General features: G+C 40.2%; 1 protein-coding gene across 2 annotated transcripts; it reads left to right on the forward strand.

The window, feature by feature from the left end:
- Positions 1–382: 382 nt before the first annotated feature.
- Positions 383–18,989, forward strand: gan (gigaxonin). 2 transcript variants are annotated; one of them, XM_049574749.1, is made up of 13 exons: positions 383–525; positions 1,125–1,321; positions 1,540–1,654; positions 1,790–2,140; positions 3,817–3,885; positions 4,068–4,219; positions 4,479–4,600; positions 4,792–4,904; positions 6,507–6,656; positions 10,158–10,294; positions 13,419–13,553; positions 13,906–14,015; positions 14,118–18,989. In XM_049574749.1, the coding sequence occupies exons 2-13, from the start codon at positions 1,137–1,139 to the stop codon at positions 14,288–14,290; spliced, it is 1,812 nt and encodes a 603-aa protein (XP_049430706.1). In that variant the 5' UTR covers positions 383–525; positions 1,125–1,136; the 3' UTR covers positions 14,291–18,989. The 2 variants fall into 2 exon arrangements, with proteins under 2 accessions (XP_049430706.1, XP_049430708.1); XM_049574751.1 differs by having other exon boundaries at positions 392–525; positions 1,130–1,321.
- Positions 18,990–20,062: the final 1,073 nt, after the last annotated feature.

The following is a 20,062-nucleotide window of genomic DNA, read 5'->3' on the forward strand; positions in this document are numbered from 1 at the left end:
AGTGCGGGGGAGTTTTATTTATCTTGGTGTAAAAAGATACTTGGTACATAGTCATTTATATCGCCTAACTTGTAACTGTTACATACAGTGGTTTATCCGCAATTATGTTTGCACACAGGTTGCCTTTAAAGTATTGGAACGGTATTTATCAGCACGCTTTCCGCCTAGCTGATGCTGCATTCAGGAGCTACATGAATTCTAGACGTGCTCTTATGGTTCTTACCGAAGTTGTTCAAAGCATGGATTAATTACATACATGGTCTAAAACTATTAAACGAATCTGCTGTCTTTAGTCACAAAATGGCTTTTTAAAATCTCTATCTGGATAGGTAGCCCATACATTTTTAAGTGTACATTGACGGTAATTTCGTATTATTCATATTTCCTTTGACATTGAATGCAGCACATTACATGTCTTCACGTCCAGTTTCCACATTCTCGCCTGGAGTGATTCATGTCGTCCTAAATGCAGTTAGGTACAGCCCGTGCTCTTAAAACAAGAAACGCGCATTTCGTAGTCTTAAGGTAAGACTTTAAGGAGCGTGCACTTGAATTGTCAAAATGAAAAACATGACAACAAGTTTGAAACCATTGTAAACATACAGTTAAGGTCTCAAGCCTATGATAGTGGGTTTGTAGCTTTCTCCCATTTGTTACTAGATTAACCAAGTCAGACTAACGTTTACTAAATTACCTTTTCCATTAAATTGTATGAAGTTTTGCCAGTGACATTCTGTCGTCTTTGACAAAGGAGCTGTTGTTTACCGACGTGCTGGTTGTTTTGCTAGTAGCCTAGCCTTTACGCACCATTTTCACCAGCAGCTTCGCCAAACTTGATTTAGAAACCTGTCAGTGTACGACGCCTTAGTTTTCGCACAGTATTCGGCATACAAGTGACTGGCTTAACATTATATAACATTATTTAAGTTTCATTTCTCATATTTGGATTTTGTTAACACAGCTATCTACTCTCTGGTTTGTGCAGTAGCGTTAGTAGATGACTAACTAGCCAGACGTGTAACTTACCAACCCATTGTTAAAGACAATTTTTATGGGAACAGATGTTGTGTGTTGTATTTTGTGCAAGCCGAATTGAAGGCTGTCCCCTGTTCATGTGTTCATAGTCAAGCCCAGACATGCCCGATACTGTATCGAGTGATCCCGGTTCGAAGGTTTCGGACCCACAACATTCCCAGAAACTCCTCAGGGTGCTTCGCACCTTCTGGCAAGAGCAGAGTTTCCACGATGCGCTGCTGGTGGTTGATGGAGAGGAGCTTCCTATCCAGAAAAACATCCTAGCTGCTGCCAGCCCTTATATCAGGTTAGAACATCTGGCAGTGAAATCTGGTGTTCAGCACAGAGTCAGTCACACCAGCTCTGATATCATCACACTTGTTATCTCTGGCTGCAACATGGGCGTGTCCACTGTCACTAAGGCAGTGGTACTGCTGAGAGTTATAAATGTGCATCACCTGCATCTAGTTTTCATTTTCATGTTTGACATATTCAGCTTTATTAATGTCTTTTTTCTTCTGTTAGGACCAAGCTGAACTACAATCCTCCAAAGGAAGATGGGTCTACATACAGAATCGAGCTGCAGGGGGTCTCCATGCCCATCATGAAACAGATCCTGGACTACATCTTCAGCGGTGAAGTGAGTGTGGAGGTTTTTTTAAAAAAGCATAATGACACACTAATGTTTTTAGGCGTGGTAAGCTTGAGTAATTATTTCCTGCCTGTGCTGACACATAGTTGTTGTTATCCCTTTGGCTTTGGCCGTCACACACAGATCACTTTGAGTGAAGAGACCATCCAGGACATGGTGCAGGCATCTGACCTCCTCCTCATGACAGACCTCAAGTCCCTGTGCTGCCAGTTCTTAGAGAGCTGCATCACTGCAGAGAACTGCCTTGGCATCCGGCTCTTCTCTCTGCACTACTGCCTTTACCATGTCCACTATGCTGCCACCGAGTTTCTGCAGACACATTTTGGTGATGTTGCACGCACCGAGGAGTTCAGAGAGCTGCCCCCGGACCGGCTCTGTGAGGTGCTGGCCATGGAGAAGCTGAATGTGGGCAATGAAAAGCATGTGCTAGAGGCTGTGGTGCGATGGTTTGCACATGACCCCGAGGATCGCAGGGTGGGTGATGCTTCCTCCAAGTTCAGGGTGGAGAAAATGTAAAATGTAGACAGGTAACTTTTTGCTCAGCTGACCAACTGCTGATTGGAAAAATAATTTATTTTCAGTGTTGGAATTAAGTTCATTTTAAACTAGGATAAACCAGGACAGTCACAAGTTTGCACAAATTAGCTCTGGCCTTTTAACAATAGATGTTAAACTATATTTCTGGATAACCTCTCATGTTGAAACCCCACTAGTACAAATCACATTTACTTTTCCCCAGATAAGTATTTTGTAAACATGTTGTGTTGTAAAATGTGAATATGGTGTTTCTATGAATCCTTTGGTTTCACTTTATTTCTGCATGGTATGAAAATCATCAAATCTGTCATGCACTGCAATTTTTTCCACACCATCTGTGCTTAAACCACAAAAACACTGACAAAAAATTAACATTATCTTATCATTCCCTTTGATTGATACCACAATTCAAACAAGTCTTGTGAGTTCATTGTTTAGGTTTTACTGCATTCTTATTTAATTATCAAACTTGTTTCCAGCAGAATCAGGGAGCTCTGATAAAACCAACTCTACAGTACTTGCCCAGCACCAAACATAAGACAAAGGTAGAGATGTTTGTGTACATGGCCAAAAAAACAAATTTTTTTTGCCCTTATTTTGAATAAGACAAGATTCCAGCTAAGCTGTTAACATGCCTAATGAAAATTAATATTCCACTAATTGTCCCATTTATGTGCAGCTACAGTATGCATACTGTGATTATTATGCCTTAACATGGCATTTATGATGTGAAAATATAGAAAAGTAAAACAGCTGGAGCTACTTGTGCCTTCTTTGCATCAAAACAGTTTTTTTATAGTTTCCTTACAGATTGCAGACTTGTTCGCCCATCCTGCCTCTTTCATTCCTTCAACCACCTTCTTGAAAAGGTTGCCGTTGTGATATTTGCACATATACAAAACCTGTTGATATGTAAGTTTAATCATTTTTAACAGTAGGTGTGTTTCTCTTTCCAAATTTGACAACACTACAGCACACAAAGCTGAGTGTACACAAGCAAGAGGCCGTGTGTCCCAAACTGCAATGACAACCCCTAGTTGAGATCAGTATTTTAAATGCGCTGTGCAGATGTCCACAGAATGCCCCTAAACCCAAATATCGCCATATCCCACATGTGTCAATCAGAAAATGCTACATTTGCAATTATTCCTAATTTGAAATAATCAAACAGAATATGCTATTCACATGAGCCTATCAAATTCTGAATATTGTCATATTTAGAATAATTGTGGAATATTAGAGTACACGTAAACATAGCCACTGACTAGTTTCTGAACGGGAACATTCAGCAGCTTAAGAGTCAGATATTTTGTTTTAATTGTTGAAGAGCAACACAGAGCTACAAGGGGAGTGAATATTGGTCCTAGATTTGCCAGGTGGAGACACACAACTCTACATGAATGCTGTTGTATCTCTGTGTCTGCCAGATGTGGAAAAAAGGCATCTACTTCCCAACGTTTTTACTTTATAATTTTTATAAGATGATGCCATGTCAGTGTTGTGTTGTTTCTCTGCCCCCAAGTGGCCCAAACAGTGAATTTATTTGGCTCCAAGTGCTGCGAGCTTGTGTTTGTTCCATAAACCAAGAGTGAGTCTTCCATCTGTATGTGTAGGTGCTTATGAAGGAAGTGATGTCTGCAGTGTGGGTGCAGGGCCTGGATGCAAGCTACCTGAGAGAGCAGGTAAAACGTGATGGTCAGATTCAAATGTATAGTATAATCAAAAGTGTAACAATAGGACCTGTGTGATGATGTGAATGTCCAGTCAGATTGTGTCTCTCATTGTGTATTCTGACTTTAAGGCAAAACTCCTCTAGGCTAACTCAGTAGCTAACCTTGTTGTGTGCTGCATGGTATCCCATCAGGCCATGGGAGAGCCGCTGATGAGGGAGGTGATCAGAGAGTACTGTCAGCAGGTGCTGGGTGCTGGTCCGCTGCAGGGGGAGGCTCTGCTCGCTGCCTTCAAACCCAGAGGTTACTCTGAGTGTATTGTTATCGCCGGAGGAGAGGATCGCAAGTGAGTCACTGTCCACCATCTTTATTTTTCTTATTTGGACTTCACAGTTTTATCATCAGCATTACATCATAATCTTAAATGTTCAGTGGAGAGCTTTAGTGTCTAGATATGATTTACAAAAAAGCTTTTCACTTCAAAAACATTTAGGGAAAATGACTATGACAGAGGAAAACACTGGTATTGTAGGTCATGATGACGACACCCAGATCACATGGTCGGCTCGCATCCTGTGTGGTATGATGGTTTTTGTCTTGTACAGAACCAAGAAGCCATCTGCTGCAACACGCTGCATGTGTCCGCTCTATGACACCAACCGACAGGCCTGGATTGAGCTACAGCCAATGAGCGTCGCCCGTGTCGGCCACGGGGTGGTTGCTGCTGGTTAGTGCTGGCTAGGCCAAGGAAAAAAAAACATTCACCACAACTGAAGCGATGCACAAACACATCTGTAACTCACGTCTTGAGTGACTGAGTGAAATGTTGTTCTTCTTTTTAGCAGAACAGTGCAAACATAATGTCCAGCAAATATATATATATATGTGAGTAATGACATTGTGTTTCCTGTCTGTTAGAGGGTTTTCTGTTTGTCATGGGCGGAGCAGATGAACACAATACAGTCCTAGACAGTGGAGAGAAATATGACCCTGACTCCAACACCTGGAGCTCCATACAGCCAATGCTACAGGTATACTCACCCCTTTCTGTAACCGTGCTTCTCCTGAGGCTTCAGCTGTTAAAATTACTCTGTTATCAGTAATATAAATGACTGAGAGTGATCTTTGCAGTAGATTCTTTTCTCCTCAATTTCCCTGTCATTTTTTTTCTTGTGCTTTACTGTGCAGTTCCTAAAGTTCAATGTTTCTATCAAACAGACGGAAAGTTCTGAAGGTGCACTTTGCTGGACATGTCACTTAGTCTTTGTTGATCGTATTGCCAGCAAAAGTGAAAGCTAACCCCAGCTTCACTCGTTTTTTAGGGCTACAACTAACCATTATTTTCATTGTTGATTAATTTGTTCATTATTTTCTCAGTTAATGGATTAGCTGATTGGTCCAAATGGCAAAAAGATGATGTCCTCAAATGTCTTGTTTTGGTCACAACACAAAGATAATTAGTCCACAGTCACAGAGGAGTAAAGAAACCAGACAATAGTCACATTTAAGAAGCTGGAATCAGAGAGTTTTGACATTATTATTTCTGAGAATAAATCAATTATCACATTTGTTGGCAATACATTTATGTATGTATGTATGTATGTATGTATTTATTTATTTATTTATTTATTGTAAAGATTATTTTTCTGGGCTTTTAATTGATATGACAGTGTGTGAAATGGGGAGACAGGAGAGTGGGGACTGACACGCAGCAAAGGGTTGCAGGCCAGACTCGAACCTGCAACCACTGCAATTAGGCAATGCTTCTGTTCATGGGGCATCAGCACTATCCACTACGCTACCCACGCCCCAGTAAATTTAATAGTTGACAGCTAATCAATGAGCTGTTGCAGCTCTACTCTGGTGTGCTTTATTTGCATTTTTTCCCGTTGTTGATGTCTGCAGTTGTCTTAGCTTCCTCTTAAATGCATGCTGCTAAAGGTCTGGTAACTGGTTGCCTTTATAAAATCCCAACCTCACCTGTGCTTTGTGCCAACGAATGTCCCAGACACAGCAAAGTATGAAGAATATGAAATACAGCCAGAGGGCAGAGTCTCTGCAGATAAATACACCATCACACATTTTTAGTGGGTCATAAGTGATAATCAGAAGAGATTACTTTTGAATAAGTCTATGGGTATTTTTAAAGGGAAATCTTGAGTAGTAATTCTTTTCAAGTCATACATTTTGCTGTTGGTATTTGCTGCTGTTTGCAGCTGTCTGATTTGCTGATTTTTAAGCCGGTAAATGATCAGTCCACCATACAAAGTGTGTTTCCGCAGCCATGTTTGTACGGTCTTTGACCCCTTTATTAATTTACTTCATGACCACTAGGTGCCAGCAGAGCTGCAATACAGGTTAAACCCAAGTTGGCAGCACAAGCAGACTTGACAGACTACGTAGTCATAGTCATCTGCTTACGCTTTTCAGAAATCAGTGTTGGCATTCACATTGTATATTGGATATATTTTGTTGAAGTCTCTAAATGCTCATGTGTGAGACATGTGTCAGACTTCAATATATTGTTAATACTGTTTTGATAGCTTGGTGTCATTACTGTGTTTTAAGTGTGATTTAAAATTTTCTAAAAAGCCCAAAAGTGCTTATGCGTGTGGTTGGATTATCATGTCTAGGCTCGTCAGAGCTTTGGTGTGGTGGAGTTGGATGGTCTGATCTACGTTCTTGGAGGAGAGACCAACGAAACAGAGCTGCTCACAGTTGAGGTGTATGACCCTCACTTCAATACCTGGAAAATGCAGACCAGCATGACCATGGTCCGCAAGGTAATAACACATACACAAATATCACATTAACAGGACGTAGAACATGTGACACTGTTGATTACTCAGACACAATAATGGTACAACACACTAGTTACATTTATATCCCCACTTTGTTGTTAAATGAAATGTTGTACATTAAATTCTTTTAAATTATATCCAAACTCAGGCCTGGAAATACCATTTAAAATCAATATCACGAAATTCACGAATATCACTGAAATAGGAAAATCAAACTGAAATATGTTGTATTTCAATAAAATAATTAATATTATAGAAATATCTAAATAACACTGAATGGTCTTATTTTATTTCATGTTTATTTCACGATTATTTCACATTATATTAACAAACAAGTGTCAAAATAATGTCATTTAAATGACTGGCTTCAGCCTCCAGACTGCAGTCTGGGAGAAAAGGGCTGTAGCTAAGTTTGGGCCTAATTTCTGTGTTACTATATTTAGAAGCTACAAACAAAACTCTGAATGATTCTTGAGGAGCTGTAACATTTACTTTCTGACAACATTTTAATTTAATTTAATTTACTTTATTAATCCCAGAGGAAATTCAATTTTTTCGCTCTGTTGTCAATTACACACAGGTCCGAACACATGCATGCACAAACAGGACCTATACATGCACTAAGTGGAGAGATGTCAGAGTGGGGCTGCTCCGAGCAGTTAGGGGGTTGAGGTGAACTGGCACCTCTCCAGCCACCAGTCCACACTCACATATTTTGGTCCAGATGGGGACTTGAACAGGCGACCCTCCGGTTCCCAGCCCAAGTCCCTATGGACTGAGCTACTGCCGCCCCTAACATGAAGCTCAAAATGAACATACACTGTTACATTCATGGATCACCACTAACTTGACTTTATTCCAACATCCAAGATACTGTATTCCCGCAGCACATGACATGACCTCCTGCTCACCGGCGAGACACACACTGCGCTGAGCACTCCCAGTGAGGCTGCGCTCCATGCTGTTTGTGACAGTATTTACATTAAGCTTCATTTTGGCCTGCATCATGTCATGTTGACTGAAGACACAGTGCGTCCGCATGACCGACATGACATCTGTTTTGTGTACCAGCTCTTTCTCAGCTGCTACCGCCCAGCTGTCTTTTTCCAACAATTGGCTTGTTTTTAATCCACTACTCTCACCAGGGTCCCCACAGGTCCTTCAAATCATTTAAAGTTTGTAATTTTGAGGGAAAAATAGATAATAGACATAAATTGACATGGGTCACTGAAAGTGCTTGACTTTATGTATTTTGTGCAAGAATAAAAACTTGATCTTCTTTGATGTTGTCTGTCATCAGTGTATCACAACTGAGACCTCTTCACACAGTCAAGCCTCTCTCTCTTTTCAATTGCTGTTTGTGAGCTTCTGTAAAGCCTGATACTTTTCATTATAAACATTCTCACTGTTGTAACAGTAATTAACCCTGATCCTTCTAAGTCCTTGAATTTGACATAACAAATGCGGGGGAACCCTGTCTCATACACTCTTTTACTTTCTCACACCTGGTACCAACTAGCATTGTCTCATTCTGTAAATGTTCTGTCATGTTTGAATGAAGCTGTAAGGGACATTTATGTAAAAGACACCTATGTCTATCTTTAACAGATAGATCCAACTAGCTTTATTATGCAATCTATGTCTGAAAAGGGCTGTGATACTGGTTCCAGTTATGTTTGGATTAGTTTCTCAGCCCTAATCTATAGATTATGTTCTGCTGATATTGACATGGCTGCTACCTCCCTTTAGAAGAAGAAATGCTTTATAAATCCCTGAGGGGGATTTGAAATACACACATGCACAAACAGGACCTATGCATTAAAAATGGAGAGATGTGCCCAAGGACAGGTGCACCAAGCTGTTGGGGCTATGGTACCTTGTTCAAGGGCGCTTTGGCGGTGCCCAGGAGATGAACTGGCACATCTCCAGCTACCAGTCCATGCTCAATATTCGGGACTTGAACCAACAACCCTCTGGTTCCTAACCCAAGTCCCTATGGACTGAGCTACTGTTGCGCTGAGTTCCAGCAACACAGTAAGAGCAAGAGACCATCTTGGGATGCGATCACTCCAGCCGTGATACAGCGATCTGCCACCCGTGAATGTAGGCCAGGGGCTACTTCCAGCCCTTGCTCAGACCATATTTGACCTTCATTGTGATCTCAGCTACACACAGGATTGGAAATTGGCATCAGTCATGAGCCAAGTGCTGTTAAAATATGCAAGTGGCTGCTAGATTTGCTTCACTCGCCAGCCAAAAAAACAACGGTAATCTATGGAGTAGCTGGTAGATTTGGGAATCCACCAGCCACAGTGGCAGGTGAACAAAAAAGTTAATTTCCAACCCAGACTACACACCTGTAAATCAAGTGACAAAATCAGTCCACAGACAGACAGACTGACCGAAAGATAAACACCTGGCAAAGTACTCAAAGCGGCTTCTGGGGTAGTTATGTGTTGTGTTGTATTGTGTTGTTGTTTACATAGACAAGTTCCCCTCAATATTTAGAACATGTGCATTTTCCCCAACAATAAAAACATGAGAGGAGCAGAGGATTTTTATTTTGGTTAAATTAAACACAAATTGTTTGATGCTCAAAATTTCCTAGGGGAGAACTCCCAAATGCCCTATTTCATTAATAAAATCTGCATCTGGGGCGCCTGCTCTACCACTAAACCACTGACGCCCCGAAACCTGCATCCTTTTAGTAAACAGAGACTAGCTAGGGCTAGAATGAAGGATTTATTTTTTATTATTGAAGAATCTTTTATAATCATTTTTACAATTACATGAATAATCATTCAGTTTATGAAAAGTAAGAAAAGAATGAAAAATGGCCATTAGAATTTAGGTTGATAAATAAATAGTCCACAGCGATGTCTTCAAATAACTTGTTTTGTTGGACCACCAGTCCCACAGCCCAATGATAAGAGGGAAGAGGGACACCTACGAGACAGAGATAGAAATATTTGACATAAATGATTGATCTGTTATATATTTGTTTATGATTGCAGGGTTCTGTGGTTTTGGGTTTGAGACACTGACTATGTAATTCAGTTGTCCTGTTAAAGTTCAGCTGTGGACCTTTGTTGAATGACATCCCTCTTCTCTCTGCCCTCATTTCCTGTAACTATCAAAAGACGGCAAGAAATGCAAGTGAAATTCTCTCAAAACCCCTCCTCTCATCCCAAGTGAAAAGGGACCTGGAAGAGTCATTCAAAGAAAAAATCTGGATTACATTACCAACATAAATATAAACTTTTCCTGCCTCCTTATTTAGTTCTTGCCTAATTTTTGTTTCTCACATTAAACAGTTCTCTTTGTCCTGACATTGTACCACACACACTTATCAGTGAAACTGAAATGACCAAGAAGAATGGGCCCAAGGCTGTTACAACCCTTAGACAAAGTGCTTCACTTTTCTACTGCGAACCTCTCCCCACATGCCGTGACTTGTACAGCCATGTCTGTCTTCTGCTTCAGGTCGGCTGCTATGCCTCCATGAATAAGAAGATCTATGCCATGGGTGGGGGCTCCTACGGCAAGCTGTTTGACTCTGTTGAATGCTTCGACCCCAAAACCTTGCAATGGACAGGCCTCTGTCCTCTAAAAGAGAGAAGGTAAACACAAACTCTGATTGCTGATTAGCTGTTGTGGTCTGAGCAGGATGAAAGAAAGATGATCTATACTTTGATTAGCTGACAAACAAACCAGTTTAAAGTCAATATTTGTTTTCTTCTTCTCATGTTATTGTCTTGTTAACCTCTCTTTTCTGTCCATTAGAGATATTTTTCTCACATTATACACACTTGCCATGTAATGCCAACATTTAACATTTAACAGCCTGTGATACTTAATGTTGTCGCTGTTTATATTGCTCAACAGGAAATGAAGCACAGCTTCATGGTTTTTGTTGCTCTCTCAGGACTGTCAGTTTTAGTTTCAGTTTAATGTCCCTCAAATGACACCACAGTCATACTGAAATCATGGCAGTCATATCAACGTGTTGCTCAGGATGTTGAGTCACACTGTCTACACTTGTTAGTCATAAGCAGAACCTGTGATCCTAACATGTGAAGAAACAACATTCTGTCCTTTGGTTTGCCTAACTCTTGATTAATACTGCCCTTTATGTTTAGAGACGGTAGAATTCAAGCTCATGTGTACACTGAACCCTCAAAGAGGTGTGTGACATCATGCCTTGTAGAGTTGCCTATTTTGTTGACATTTTCAACCCAGATGTCAAGTTGAAACATCACTTTAGGGAGCTTCTTTATACGTTTGCCTCTATCTGTTAAGAAATGCTGGCAAAATCAGATTTTTTTTCTACTCCTTGGTTTGTAAAGAACATATTTATTTCTGTTTGTATATGTTTGCCTCTTTCATATTGCCTTGATTTTTCGTCTGGATCAGCCATTGTGCCATGAACCCTTTGATTATAAATATACCGTATACTGGCCTCTCTTCATCATCAGCTGATAACCTTTATTTCAAGATTCTTTGACACATTGTCTTTTCCTTGGTTCAAGCTGTAAGTTACCAAGTCTCCCTTTAAATGTTAACCTTATAGACTTAAAGGTTCAGGGTGTAGGATTTAAAGGTATATATTGGCAGAAATGGAATACAATGTGAAAAGTATGTTTATTTGTTGTATCATCACCTGAAAATAAGAATTGTTGTGTTTTAGTTACCTTTTATTGAGCAAAGAGTATACCTAAATGAGGAACAGGTCCTCGTCTATGGAGATCACCATTTTGCCTCTTTACAGTAGCCCAGAATGGGCAAACCAAGCATTGGCTCTAGATAGGCCATTGGCGGTGTTTCTTTAATATGTCCAGTTGTTTTAGGTTGTGTGCAATGTTGCAAAGCAGGATTACATAATGGCAGGGATACTCAACTTGCTTTGCCTAGGGGCCACTTTTGCAAAATGACTGGAGGCCAGGGGCGAATAAACAGACATCAATAACATTTATCAAATAAAATAAAAAAAAAAATAGGCAAATCCAGTTGCAGCTGCCCCACACAGGTCAGGTGTATGCAGGGGTGTCTCTTGGACTCTACTCTGTCGGTAGTCGGGATAATTCTCCCTTTCCCATTCATTTATTTTTTAATAAACAAACTCTATTTAGATGCTTCTTTATGCACTCTGGCACCTTATGTGCAAGGTATATTGTTTGCATATTGCTATTTTGAGTGTTTTTGCCATTGACCATCAAAAACCTGGTCCAAAGTCAGAATGCTGCAGTATTTTACTGCTATTTAAAGGGCTCATTATTCAGGTTGTGAGATGCACCCACATAGGTCTGTTCACACCACGCCTGCGCTCTGCCTGTCACACACACAGGTTCTGCCTGTCACAACCCCATGGTTTGCAGGTTGGTGAATGAATACATCATTAATCAGAAAATATTAATGACATTCTCTAAACCACGAACATAGCAGAGAGCAGAGCAGAGCTGCACAGCTGCTGCCTGACTCCCCATTAAGAGAGACCCTGTGCACATTTACACATGAGAAGCAGCATTACTTAATCGATTATTTCAGAAGCAAAAAGTATAGTTCAGTTTCCTCCGTCAAGTTTAAAACTACAATTTTTAGTTTTGCCACTTAAATTTGTCATACTATTTGCAGCAGTGACATCACTTCATCAGTTTGCCAGATCCGCCATGTAAATAGCAGTGCACCAGGAGCAGGCATGCCTGGGGCCATATTGACAAACATTCTGAGAGTACTCTCAGAGAGCTTCTGACTTAGCCTAAACATTTTCAGTAAAGAGTCCTAGCAGAAGATTGATTTAGGAAAGTTCTCAAAGCAACTCTGAGCAAGAAAGGGATGGAAACTTTTATCTTAGTGAAGAGTTGGGGTTGACCCCAATATAAGGTATGGTGCATTCGTTTAACAGATGTGATTGGTTGTCACAGGCACATCCAGGCAGGGTCAGTGCTGGTCTGGGTAGGCATATCCTTGGAAGGTGGCACAGACCTCCATGTCATAGCCAACGGTACCCTGAAGATTTTCAACTTGAATAATTTTGTTCATCAAGATCTGATGTGTGATTCAAGTGTTGCTTAATTTTTTTGAGCAGTGCAGCATGATCTAATCTGTAGCATTTCATTTACTCGCTGTCATCCAACATTTGGAAGATATTTCTGTGACTTCTTTGTCTTTCCATCATTTTCTCCTCTGCTAAAGAAACTCTTAAGCCTCTTAAAAGTCCTCCTCTCTACTCCTGACAGTTTTCACCTTAGGATCTCTTTTAAGGTCTAAGATGCTTTGTGAATAACTTTCATCTTTACAAGGATTTAGTCTTAACTTTAATTGGAAATTCTAAGAAAACATCACAGTTCCGAGAATTTTCTTATTAGTTCGTCAGTAGGAGCAACTCTTTGTAGTCAGAAGCTTTGTGAATACAGCCTCTGGCTTTTAAAGAGAATGGGAGATGACAAATGCCCAAAACACACCTATGACCAATTAAGAGACTAAATACAACCCTTTTACCCCTTGTGCCTCACTTTGCACCCAGATGATGTGCTGTTTGACTTGGTTGGACACACCCCAGATGCTTTTTTGCCATGCATTTTAGACTATGTACTATGGGCCATATTTAAAAGGTTTAAAGTGTCTTGATTTGTCAGAAATTAGCCAGTAGGAGACAAACCAGACAGGACATCTGGTTATTTTATCCATTACCAGTTTCTCAGTTGATTTTCCAGAAAACTTACTCCTCACTTCTTTCCTGGTCAGGTTTGGGTCGGTGGCATGTGGCGTCGGCCAGGAACTATACGTGTTCGGTGGAGTTAGAAGCAAGGAGAACGACAACCCTGAGCAAAGACAGATGACCACCTGCAAGTCTGAGTTCTATCATGATGAGATGAGGAGGTCAGTATGGAAACACTGCTTCTGAAGGATTTTTTGTTTGTTGTTTTTGTCAAGTTTTAAACTATATGATTCTTTGAGTGCGTTATTATTACTTCAATTATTCTGGGTTTTAGTGTCCCATCATGGTGTAAATGTACGAGTCAAAAATCATTCTTGACCTTAAAAACACGAGTTGAGAAAACAGTCTCACAGCAAGGACCATTTAGTTGCTGTTTTTAAGTTTTTGATTATTTTTGATCATTTTTATTATATTTCATATTTTTTGTGATCTGTTTTATTATTTCCTTTTTAAATTTCATACAGAGAAATGTGTTTTTTTTTACCCATATCTGTTGTAATATGATGGATACAGGTGGATGCTCTTGGATGACCAGACACTGTGTATCCAGACCAGCTCATCCTTCATTTACGGTGCTGTGCCCATTGGAGCCAGCATCTATGTTGTGGGAGACCTGGACACAGGTCAGTAAGACTACACCAAGTGAAACAACGACAGATTTCTGATAAGGTTACAGTAATGTCAGTATTTGAATGTGTAAGGTTGGTGTTTCCTGCGTGTTACAGGAACGAGCTTCGACTACATTCGGGAGTTTCGCCGCAGCACTGGGACGTGGCATCGCACAAAGCCCATGTTACCCACTGACCTCTCCAAAACAGCCTGCGCTGCGCTACGCATCGCCAACTGTCGACTGTTCCGCCTTCAGTTGAGCCAGGGCATGTTCCGAATCCGAATGTGACTTTGGCACACGAACTGGCGCTGCGTCGACTTCATGCTCCACTTTTGCACACTGGTAATTTCTACCTGCTGTAGGCCTTGGTTTAGGGATTTTATGAACACTATATTATTATAGTTGCTAGATATTGAGGATTGTGACTGTCCATTCAGGAGTTTACAGTCAACTGAGACTCGAGGGGACAAAAGATCGTTTACCGTTATAAGTTTTATGACTGTTTTTTTATAACGCTAACTATTTTTTCTTTTTAACATGAGATTTGATCATTATTTGCTTTTTATTTTTATGGACATTCCTCATTTGTTATGTTTACTGATGATCTGTTGCTTGGTGAGGGATCTAAACTGTGAACAACAGGTGATGAATTATCTACCGCATTGTTACATGAGGAATTATGATTGACATTTTAAATGCACTGCTGAGTTGCAATTTGTATTTTAGGATGTATTATGTTGTTTGTTGGTGTACTGTTCATCTTTCTGGCCAATCATTTACAACATAATCACTTGTCCTGATTTTTGCAACAGCTGCAGTGGAGGTGAAGGGTTGAAAATGTTGTAGCCTCGTGGGAAGTGAGACTTTGGTCTCCTAGAATCAAAGAGCTGTGGGGCGTTGTGCGTAATAACAATGATCTTATGGGTTCAGTGCATGTTACACTGTGCGAGTTGGCTCTAATAAAATTTTGGTAGCAATATGCGTAAGACTGTACAGTATCAAATTTGGGACCTGTCAGACTGCGAATTGTACTGTTACCATGTAAATAGGAAAAAAAAAATGCAAGCAGTGAAATGTCATCAACTCGTGTCATCCGTGTACGCCGCTTTCTAGTTTTAAATGCAGCAAAACAAAAAAAGTTTGTGGCCATAGCGTGGGCACAGTCATGTTTTTTTTGTAGCTTTATTTTAAAAAGTGTCGCTAACAAAATTGCATTGGCCATTGTATTCTGCTTTACCTCATGTTGTTCTCTGATTGGGAGGTTACAGTAGAGCCCCCGAGGGAAGGTTGTGCGTGCGACACATTTGAAGAGTTTCACTTGACATAAATTTAAGAGCAGTGCAACGTTTTCAATTTAAGCTTTGCCGAAATCTTGCAGTTGTCTCCTTGGTAACCAGAGACCCCCTGCTCTTTTCATGCTACGAGTCTATTTCTGTCTCATTTAGTGAAGCATAATCTGCACAGGAAGTTGTTTAAAATCACACAAATATTGCTCTGTATATGTGTTTTTAGGTTAAGGGTATATTTATTGATGGATCAGCTCCCTCTGTAAGCTGCAGATTCCCCTCACTCGCTACGTTGGGCAGGGAAATAAATGAATTACTAAAAACAAACACTGTTGATTTCTTCCCATGGCACTGACATGAAAAATATTTTTGGTCACTAAAAGTCTGATGTCTGCCTGGTGAAGGCAGTTCGGCCGGCCGCTGTCCTCTCAGCTCCATGGGAGCTGCTGCTGACAGACACACTGCACATTTAAGACTACTTATTACACTTAATTTCTGTCCAAAATGTGTCATATGTGTTGTGCAACACTCATCAAAAGTGTCGTGTGCCCAAACATAAATCAAGCTTAATCAAGCTCCTTGGTACCAAACATGTCAGTATAGCTTGTTGGGAAGGGGACTAAATAACCAAAGTTAAATTTTGGTGAGGGAACAACTTGTATGCCAGTTTTCAAAAGGGTCCCTTGAACTCTGTGTGTCGGTAACTGTCTACAGTATGTAATGTCCATGCACATCAGATAATTTGTGACATCAACTGTAAAATAAAAAACCAAAGTATCAGACATAGTTTTCAACTAGCCTATATACTTAAACGGCATAATCGCATTCCTGAAATTCAGTTATGGCTTTTGGTTGTGGTGTTCCACCCGAAGATTTTCAGTAGCATCATGTGGCCACTCCTATGAAACATTTCTGGGGGTGCCATTGGGGTTGTAGAAGCAGTCACAAAGCCCTCTAGCGGCTATAGGAATTATGTCTGCTGTGAATCGAAAGCAAAAGGGGAAGTAATGGGAGATTTTTATAAAGCTTTAAGTAAAGGAAGGAGGTTGGGTTGGATGGATGGGTCAGTAAAATATCTGACATGGGAGACTTTGCCTGTTTCCTAGTGACAGTCAGCATTACTTTCTTTTAACCATTCCCAACATTAATCAAAGAGTTATTAGTGTAACAAAGTGGAACTTATCCCACAGTGCATTGCACAGACTCATGGTTTATGCATAGAATGGATGAGGATCTGAGAGTGGATTTTCCATGAAGTCATGAGTCACTGAGAGACAATGCAACACAACAGTAACCTTTGCTGCGTAACTTGTTTCAGTGAGTGTATCTGCAGCATCTCCTTCACTGAAAACACCCCTGGGCAGATGACTTCCACATTTTCACTGACGTGTATTCCACAAACTTGCTGAATGTTTAAGGTAAGATAAGACAAGATAAGATGTCCCAAATGGGAAATTTGTTTTGGGCACATGTGCTCTACTCAGTAGTCAGTTTTAATTGTTGACCAAGCTGTCTGGACCCAGCCTGTTCAGAAATAGACTTTGCTGCAAGTGACACTCCTCAGTTGCTGGATGCGTTGCTGCCTTTGTGACCTCTGACCCGGCTTTCCAGTCAGTACAGTTTTGGCATCCCTTGACCCCATTTGTTCTGTGTGAGTTACAGCTGCTGCTGTCGGTCCTCGGCTCCTGGGGCAGCACATACAAACGTAGACACACTCAGTGGAGCTCATGGAGTGTTGATACAAACACACCTCTTGTAAGATCAGGAAGAACATTCACTGCACACAAGAAACTTTCAGGGTTTAAACTGAGCTTTTGCCAGTAAGGTCCTATAAAAAGTAGTCTTTAAATACAAAAATCTATGTTCTCGTTAAAATGAAAAACTAATCAAACGTGAGAAAATGATTTACCATTTAAAGACTCTATATTCATGTGTTTTGTGTGGAAAATTGTAAAAAAAAAATGGATGTGTTTGAATCAGTGGGAGTCGGTGCTGTTCACACACCAAATCAAAAACAAACCCCAGCACCAAAATTCAAAACAGGATTTTAGAACTTTCAAACTGAGAGAGAAGGCATCCTGCAGCACCAGCTGGACATAAGTTGAGTCAACATTTAGTGATAGATTGTAACCACCTAGTTTTACACTAAACTTACCACTTTGTTGAGGTGCACCATCTCGCCATTTCTGTTGTGCTTTGATGTTCTATTATGATACCAAGGTGAAGATGGCTTTATTACACATAGGGTCATAAATAGTCACATCAGTATTCTTGAAAACTTGTATTTTGGCGAAGAGATGGAAGTCAACTCCTGAACAGTTGACAGTGCCTTGTGGAGTTTTTGACAACTAGTAGTGCTATGGAGCAATGTTTTTACAGGTTTACAAGTTTGTTTGTATTTACAAACAAAGAAGTGCAGCAACGCATGTCTACAGGCAGGAAAGGCATGAATGATGGTGACTGTAAAGTAGTGTTTGAAGTGGGCCGGTACTCACCGTTACACAGTCCTGGCAATTGATTACAGAGCTGCAGTATGCAGTATGAGTCCTGGCTCATACTGGTGTACCATAACTTTTCTTGCGCACCAGGCATTTCTCACAAGTTGCTGTACTCTTGTCTTCCCTCTCCATGCCTTCTCTGTTGGCGGTGAGTCTAAGAAGCAGCTTCATCTTCAAAAGTCAAATCATACGTTACTAAATGCAGGCCGGGAGCAGCAAGCTAACCTTAGTGCCACTTCTAGCAACAAAGAGTCTGTTGATGTAACGTTAGCATCCGCAGAACCAGCAAGTCCACCGCAAGTGATGACAAGACTGGTTCCTTTAAGTAACCCTGCACGTATCATTCATCTGCCACAAGCAAACTGACTCATAAAACAACTCTTTCCATCTCCCCAGTGCACACACCAACATGTGAATAAGGGGAGTACTGGCACTTATGTTTTTGCACTTCAAGCACTGCTGTAGAGCATAATACCAAGCATGCATGTCAGTGACATCATAACTCCACAGAAATGTAGTCTGTTACAGGAAGTGTGCTCTCTGTATAAATATCAAAGCAGATTCTCCTCTGGCTCTTCCATCATCACTTTTCTCAAGCTGTTGCTAACAGGAAGGAGTAACTTTTAAGTTTAGTCTTTATTCTATGTTATGTTCAGCTGACAAAAAAGCCAAACTGTTATTTTTTGTTATAATCTGAAATACATAAAAAGGTCAATGTTTTCATTGTGTCAAACCCCAGATCAAGCCTGTCGGTAAAAGAACAGTCCCCAGACAGTACTCACGCTGATATGACTCACCAGCTGAAATAAAGGATTTCCTGCAGTTCATCGTCACTCTCAGCACAACACAAAGCTGAAGGACCAGTCTCCTGAGGCCCATATGTCAATATTGTGCTTCCTTATTTTTGCACAGACACTAGCATTCCATAGTGTCCAATCATTTACAGTAAATACTACATTACATTTCCAAGCTGCTCTGTATCCTAAACAACACTTATTCTCATTGTGGAAACACCTTATGACTTTGTTGTGATACACTGGAGCAGAGCATAAGCGAAAATAATAGCTAAACTGAAAAGGTATAGCGTTAACCAAAGCTGTGTTGTGCAAGATGGGCAGTGGAACTGTTGTTTCAGTTTGTACTTTTGTTAGTGATGCATGAGGAAGTTTTGTAAGATGTTGGTCATGAGTGTCATTCATTTACGTCAACGGAATTAAAACACCAATGTGGTCAACTATATCCTGTCTTATCCCATTTGTTTATATTTTTTTTTGGATGCAACCAAGTGCTGATACTCATTCTTGAGAACTAGACTTTGAACGATGATTCAGGCAAAGAATGAATAAGTTTCCTCTCAATACTGATCCTCCATTGTTAAAGTTCTAAATTTATTACAAATATAAGTATTTACATGTTGTTTTATTTGGTAGCATTTTGCTATAGTACATCTAACGTGTAAAGCAGTTGCAAACTAGTTATCATTGTAGCTCTGTGGTTGATGTTAGGATTGAAGACAGATGATTTTGCTTTTCTTACCAGCAGTGAGGCTAAAAATTCAAAGTTTGACCTGATTGTGATACTAGCGTAAATGACATAGGATCATTGGGTCACTCTTTGGATCATAAATGTGCTTTTTTTTGCACTTTTCTATGACAGTTTATAATTAATACAATACATATACAAACACAGAAAAGACAAAAATTATGCCCAAACTACAATAAACACACTTAATATGACATGATATTTCTATCTACTCTAATAACCAAGCTTATTTATATGTCTGTTGTTGTTGTTTGTTTTTTTTTCTCCCTGAAAGTCAAAGTTGGACAAAAACAAAAACTATGGCTAAATGGGCACGGTGTTCATCACATTCTCTCCAGCATTTTTAACACACCAATAATAATATCTTGTTCGTTGAACCTCTGTGATAAAATAAGTCCATTCTCGTTCCAGGACATTAAATACCATTGCTTTGTGATACTGATTCCAAAGGTAGCCTTTAGCATTGTTATGAGATGTACTGGGCTTTCAAGTAACACCGATGTAAACACATCCACGACAATACTTGATGCTGACAGCAAGTGATGTGGTATAAAGAGCGAGAGAGTCTGAGTAGGGAGGAGGGAGGGGAGGTGGATGGGTCAAACTAAACCAGGCTTTCACCCAGGAGTGCACAGTTCTTGTCCTGTGTGAAACAAAAAGTCAGTGCTGTTTTAACATAACACAAAGTCATGTTACATAACACAAAGTAACCGAACTTAGCTTACGCACAACTG

Source organism: Epinephelus fuscoguttatus, linkage group LG4, assembly GCF_011397635.1.
Source record: "Epinephelus fuscoguttatus linkage group LG4, E.fuscoguttatus.final_Chr_v1".
Lineage (NCBI taxonomy): Eukaryota > Metazoa > Chordata > Actinopteri > Perciformes > Serranidae > Epinephelus > Epinephelus fuscoguttatus.